General features: G+C 27.4%; 1 protein-coding gene across 1 annotated transcript in view; it reads right to left on the reverse strand.

The window, feature by feature from the left end:
• The window catches only part of PGAP5 (Per1-like protein PGAP5), a 20,265-nt gene that overhangs the window by 8,065 nt on the left and 5,163 nt on the right, over positions 1 to 7,037 (reverse strand). Inside the window, exons 6-8 of the mRNA XM_014423681.2 lie at positions 5,242 to 5,324; positions 2,720 to 2,842; positions 1,099 to 1,242 (exon numbers count right to left, since the gene is read on the reverse strand). Coding sequence (XP_014279167.1) covers positions 1,099 to 1,242; positions 2,720 to 2,842; positions 5,242 to 5,324 — 350 coding nt within the window. The remainder of the gene's footprint in view (positions 1 to 1,098; positions 1,243 to 2,719; positions 2,843 to 5,241; positions 5,325 to 7,037) is intronic.

Here is a 7,037-nt window from a genome sequence, read left to right on the forward strand (position 1 = left end):
ATATCTTTATAATATATCAAAATAATCAATTTTGAGATTTAATACTCCTCTTAAAAGGATGAGACATATTTTGTCACATAAAAAAAATTCTGCCAAGTACATAAGTCAGCATAGCTCGTTCACCATTTCTATTGCTACATAATTACATACCTTTCTAGTTTTAAGAACAAATTTTACTATTTTTATTTTTTAATAAATTTTATTTGTTTTTTTTTTTAATAAATTCTACAGAAATAGCCATGTTTGAAACAAGCACATAAAAAAAAAAAAAAAACTCTTCTGTACTGGAATTATGTAATGACTGATTTGATAAAATTGATACTGGACTTTTTTCACAATAATTTCAAACTTTCTCCAAAGTCAGATAAGCCATTTTTGAAATATAAGTGTGAGGAGAAAAATATGTCTACCCAAGCTTAAGTGATAGTAGTATACAGAATCTTATAAAATTGTTATGGGATAAACCCATACAATTTCTAAAAATTTCATAAAAATCGGATTTACAGTTCAATTGATTATGTCCAAACAGAAATTTGACAACAGATAGGCACAGAACCAAATTTGTTCGTAGATGTCTAAAACATAAAATGTGTAAGAAAATTTTCAATTCTGAAGGAACAAAATTTTTATTTTCTGCTTGAATACAAAACTTCCCAACCTTCAGTAGTAAGGAGGAAAAAATTACCAACCAAGGAAGATTGATAAAGGGAGCCTTGGAAAATGAAAAAATATTTAATAGCTCTCTTATAAATGAATAAGAAAAGCTAAAACAACTTGAATATTAGAAAAAAAGAGTGTATTATATTCAAGCAATTATAGTACTTGAGATTTTTATTTATGTATTTATAAACTGCTTAATTTTGTCAATTTATATCTATGTTTAGGGAGGTTTACATTTCTTTTGTAATTAATTGTTTAAAAATTTAACTTACTTATTTTTCTATATTTTTTTTAATTTACTTATTTACTGAATTTACTACTATATCGAGTTGTATACCACTCTATTTTTATGGGGGTTCTTCCCAAAGACAAACAAATAAAATAAAAAATTAATTAAAGATGCAAATACTTGAAATCATCAAGGAGGTCTAAACTTACCAACATATAGGAAGGATTGTCTTTATTTCTCCAGTTAAAGGATGAGAGAGTGTACTCAAAAGCATTGTATTGTTTGTGGTACCTCCTACAGCCATGGTGTGTATGCCCAGTAACGATCAAACGTGGATTCAGCATCTCAAACAGCTTTAAAATAACCAATAACTATTTATTAATATTATAAAAATAAATTACTGGTACCTTAAATTAAAACTTATTAGGTAGGTACAATGTAAGACAGTTCTCAGGTGCAACCTCAATTCGCTTTTTTTTATTCATAATAATAAAAAACAATTTCTGTAACCAACCTTTTTAAATAATTCTAATATTATTGACATTCTGAACCAAAATTGTAATAATATAAGCCTTTCTTTGAATGAAATATAACTTAATTGTTAAATTATACTTAAAGTCATAAAAATATTTAAAATAGTAATCAGTCAGACTGAATTATATAATATACTTCATAAATTTTAACTTAAAATTCTTGTCAAAAGGTTAATTGCTAGTAATTCTGATTCTTATTTTATGGAGTATGTAATTTATAGAAACACCCTTTTAAAATAACATTCCCTTATTTAAATATTCTGCTCCAAACGTTTTAGGCTGTTTGCTCATTTTTAAGTAATTATTTCATATAAACAACTTGAAAAGCCATGGATAGGGTACTGTGGATGGATATGGCATCAAGTCCTATATACACTTAAATTTTAAGTAATTTTGAAGGTTGTAAAAAATAAAGCGATAATATGACGCCTTAGAAACAACAATTTGAAAACATCATGATGCCAAGCATGCAACTTCAATGGTGGCAGATCGCGATGAATGTTTAATAGATCGAGAAGTGTTCCTGGCACTCGTTTGTCAACAGGCAGACTTTGTCCAAATAAATTACTCTTGTAAGAATTTGAAATGAGTGATGATTTCAACTCAAAGTAGAAGTGGCATAAGAATGTTGTCTGATTCATGCACTGCACCAGATTTTTAATAAAAGAATAAAAATTCATCATCTAATTCCACAGATGCTTTTTTACTATCTGACAAGTTGATTTCCATTGTGATCAATTCAGTTTATATGATTTTATTGTTAGGATTAGCCTGATTCTCTATATTGCAATTGTTTTGATCGGAACTATTTTTAACATAAAAACTTATTACTATAGATCCTATTTTATTTAATAGGTCAATATAATATTGACCAACTCTCTTAATACCATTTTTTATATTAACAATGTTTTCATATTTTTAGTTATGTAAATATATTCTAAACATATTGTATATATGTATATATAGTTGACCGTAAAAATTGATATATAAGAAGATGGTCAGGGTTGCGGTCAAAAGTGAAACAAAAATAGTTAAATAGTTGTAAACTATTTTTGTTTCACTTTTGACCGCAACCCTGACCATCTTCTTATATATTCTAAACATAATTTACATCATGTCTAGGTATCTCAGCCAAAATGGAAAATTTAAGCATAAAAAATACATACATATGGAAGAATAAGAAATAAAGTAAATCGGTAAAATAAATAAATACAAATAAATAAAAAAGAAAATGTTTAAGAAATGGAGTTAAAGTACAATTGTTTTTCTTCGATTTCTTTCATAATCTAAATCTTACCATGTCAGAAGATTCTTTAGATAAACAGTCCCATCGCTCTCGGAATTTCAGTCTTTTCTCATCTTCTGGAGCCTCATCTGGTTCATTACATGCCTCATCTGATTCCCGATGCATAGGAAAGTGCTATATTTCAAAAATAAAGAGCATTAGTCATAATAATGTAGTATTAATATTCAATATTGCGTCATCATGTTTATCTATACCTCAATAAAAATAAATTAAATTTCTTAAATAGGAAGATGGTCCGATAGTTGTAAAACTATTTATTATCAGCCAAATATTAATTATGAGCCAACTATTTATTATCAGCCAACTATTAATTCTTCTTTTCTCTATGTTCTGCATTTCAGAAGCTCACTTTCCTGTCGTCATGTCTTTTATCCAGTTTTATTTGTTTGAATTCTCACTCCCATACTTCCTTTTATTACTTTATATATTATATTTACTATCCATCCATTTTCTTTGATGCTTATATATTTTATCTTTGCTTCATATTCACATGTTACTTCTTGCTTAAGTATACTTACATTAATTACTTTATTATTAATGTTTCTATTATATAATTTACACACCTCTATACCTCTATTTATTTTGTATATTGTCGTTTCTTCATCATATTATATTTATTGTATCCATTCTTTTAACTTTATTTCTTTTTTTGTAACCTCTCTTATATTATATATACATAATTTCCTCCCCCTATTATGTATATTATCATTTAATGTTTGACTATTTAATTTTCTAATACTGTTTACTTTAAAACCATTTAACTGTCAATCCCCACATCTTCTCGATACAATCTGTCAACCGTTCACTTTCGTACCTCGACCTCTAGTTAGAAAGATACATTTCCTATCTAGTTCATTATCTTCCTTTATTTTTTATTTTAGTCTTATCCCCCTTTTTCCATCTTTTAGTGAGGACTTTATTTTATGTTTCTTCTTTTTTCATCTATTGTTATTTCCGTTTTAATTAATTGTCTAAAACCTTTTATTATTCTTATTTAATTTCTACGTTTCACAGTATATCTTTTTAATTTTTTATTTACTTTGTTCATTTATGTTTAGATCATTTAAGTGTTGGTATCTTTTTTAGCCCTGATGAAGCCCTGCAACGTGGGGCAAAACGTTGGCTCATAATAAATAGTTTTACGGCTATTTGAGTTTTTCTTTAACTGCAACCGGACCATCTTCCTTTTATCATTACACACGGTCAATCAGCAATCTTCCAATAAAATAAATTTGTTTGAATCAACAGTACTTTAAAACATTCAATGAGAATGAATAAATAAATTTTAAAATATTAAATAGATGAGAGATCTGATTTATTGAGTCGATTGTTGCCTTGTTAGTTATTGTTAAAATTGGATGTATATAACTACACAAAGTTTTACAAATGTTGATGTCAGTTTTTAAAAAATTTACCCTTAGCTGTTGTGATATACAATGAGTGGAAGGAGCTATTCAGTTATCTTCACAAGGCTAAGTGGACACCTTTCAGACCCAAACCCAATTAAAGAAATCCTTAACCCACAGTGCGACAGGTGGTACTGAGCGACAATACTTATTTGTTTTTGGTGTTCTGAACAAATCTTTTTTTTTTTTAGGTTTAATAATATATTTGCACATAAATAAACAAATAACTACAGTAATAAATGGATTATGTTGAATGTACAATGTGATATAAAAAGTAGACAAATAATCATTACTGGATTTGATAGACTCACTAGTCGCATTGCTGGAACCAAAACATTGGTAGAAGGGTACTAAAGGAGACAAGAAATTGGATTTTCTCGTTTTTCTTTAATTTATTTAGTAAACAAACCAAAACATTTTCTAATTGCCTTAATTTAGAAACAAAAATATTTGAAATGTAAAAATCTTTCTCTTAAAAAGTCAAAAGCTTTCATTCCACTGGGGACATAAAGTAATCTTTACCTATAACGAAACATTTTCATACATCAAAATATCTACATTAAAACCTACTCTCTGAAAACAGTGAAGTTCTCCCAGAATACATATTTGTACAAACCAGGTTAGAAATTAATATTGACAATAATGTTGTTTTGAAAAAGAAAAATGTAGTTGCCAAATTAAAATCTTAATTGATATAGAATTTTTTTATTATACTGTTTATATTGGGGAACCAAAACGTGAATATTACAGAGGAGCACCCATTTCTGCAAAAAATATCTGCCTTTAATATTCCTCCGATTAAAAAAAACTGCTATGTTAATTTAGATACCTTAATCATTCTCATTTATTTTGACTTAATCGTCAATGTATAAGGTTAAAAGAAGTCGCACACCAGCGGCATATGTGACATTCTTTTTTTTTCTAATTTATTTATGATAATTATAAATTACACTGACATAATTTAAAATATTCCAAAAACTTATACACTATAAATTTGATATGCACTACTAAATTAATGGTTTTATTTTAATAATAAAAAGTAATAATTTAACTAAATACAAAATAAATCTTCTTTTTTTACTGCCATCTTAATATATCAATATTTACCTGGAGTAAAATTGGTCTACTGTATTGTGTCAAATCAGATTCTCCATTGCATGATGAAGGTGATTTAATACACTTTAATTTCTCTAAACAGAGTAAATTCAGACAATATTGGTAAGAATAGCAGTTTTCATCACATATTATTAACATATAAGATTCAAAAAATGGCAAATATATTTAAAAAATAAAAATGTAATCTTAACTAGAGGATGATACATCTAGAAAGAAAATTTCTTAATTTATTTATTTTTTCAATGATGAAAATAACAATATGAACAATGTACAAAAACAAATTTTTGTGATAAGGATTTCCCATTAATACTATTTATCACATTTTAATCTTTTATTCATTTGATATTATTTCATGGCTACACAGTAATAATATACTTATGTAATTTAATTAACTAAAAATAAATGTTTTAATTGTATTGAACAAATTCTTTACAGGAGTAAAACCCATGGCATCAATGGGAAAATGCTATCTATGTCCATTAAGAATGAAATTCACTTTAGTGAGTTGCTTCATGGTCTATGAACCAAGGAGACAAGTATTTTGTTCAAATATGTTAAGGTAAGGAAAGTGGTCCACTCAACCTCATATCAAGCTGATAATTAAGGAGTAGTTACTTTAATGAAGAAATAATTGAGAAAACCGAAATTAGAGTTGCGTACCATCATCAGCAATCAACAGTTGGTTTCCAAACATAATATTAAAATATATGTTATAAAAAGTGGTAATGGTTAAAATGTTCATAAATTCTAAATAAACATAAATTTTCAAATCTTAACCATATTTCTTTTTATTCATAAAACATAAATTTTGAACAATATGATGAAAATAAAGTTTTAATAAATGGAATATGGTCTGGGTGTGGGTAAAATAAAACTCAAATAGTAATAACTATTTGAGTTTTATTTTACCGCACCCGAACCATATTCCATTAATTAATACACATGGTCAATTAATGATCTTCCAAATAAAGTTTTATTTTAAATTTATTCAATTTTCTTCCAATTTTATTCTTATTGTACAAATTTGTTAATGTTTTATTCCTATTAGCCTTCTGAGCAAGTTAAAATAATGGCTGCATCCAAAATATGTCAATCTTTCACGCTGATTGTAAGGGAAAAAGTCTAGAGAAAACAGAGAATTGTGGTCTGTAGTATAAATATGATAAGTCAAATGAATACTAGGTTATAATAGGTTCAAGAAACCGTTATTGAAATTTATAATGAAATTCAATTTTATATATCATAAATTGAGTAGCAATGCAAGTTAGATGAAATTTTGGACAATCGATCAATAACAATACTAAATGATTAAAGAAAAAATTGAGTATAATATCTGTTAACGCCATATATATATATATTAATTAAAATTTAAATATTTTAAATAGACAATAAATATATTCAATTACAATCATTATTATTAAACAATTACATTGTTTACTTTGTATTTTTTGTGATAATTCTGTATCACTGTATAGTGTTTTGGTTTAAAAGAAAACGAATTATACTGGTAATGTTTGTATAGTGAAATACCGGCCAGTAGGATTATTAGCCACAACAATACTACAAGTTCAGTGGCCATAGATCAGTCGCCCCGTCGACATCGTCGCCCATGTACACTCGCCCAGTCGAGTAGCCTATGTACTATTCGCCAGACCTTTCTGGATGAGATCATCGGAGCTGTTTGCTGAGTGGGCCCACCTACGTCAAGAACAAAACTTCGTCTCCGACCTTTTCGGTACGAACTACAAGACCCCGACCCATCGGAGTTCATCAGTTTTGTAATTAGC

The sequence above is a fragment of the Halyomorpha halys genome, unplaced genomic scaffold (assembly GCF_000696795.3).
Source record: "Halyomorpha halys isolate HHAL.00 unplaced genomic scaffold, Hhal_1.1 Scaffold434.1, whole genome shotgun sequence".
Lineage (NCBI taxonomy): Eukaryota > Metazoa > Arthropoda > Insecta > Hemiptera > Pentatomidae > Halyomorpha > Halyomorpha halys.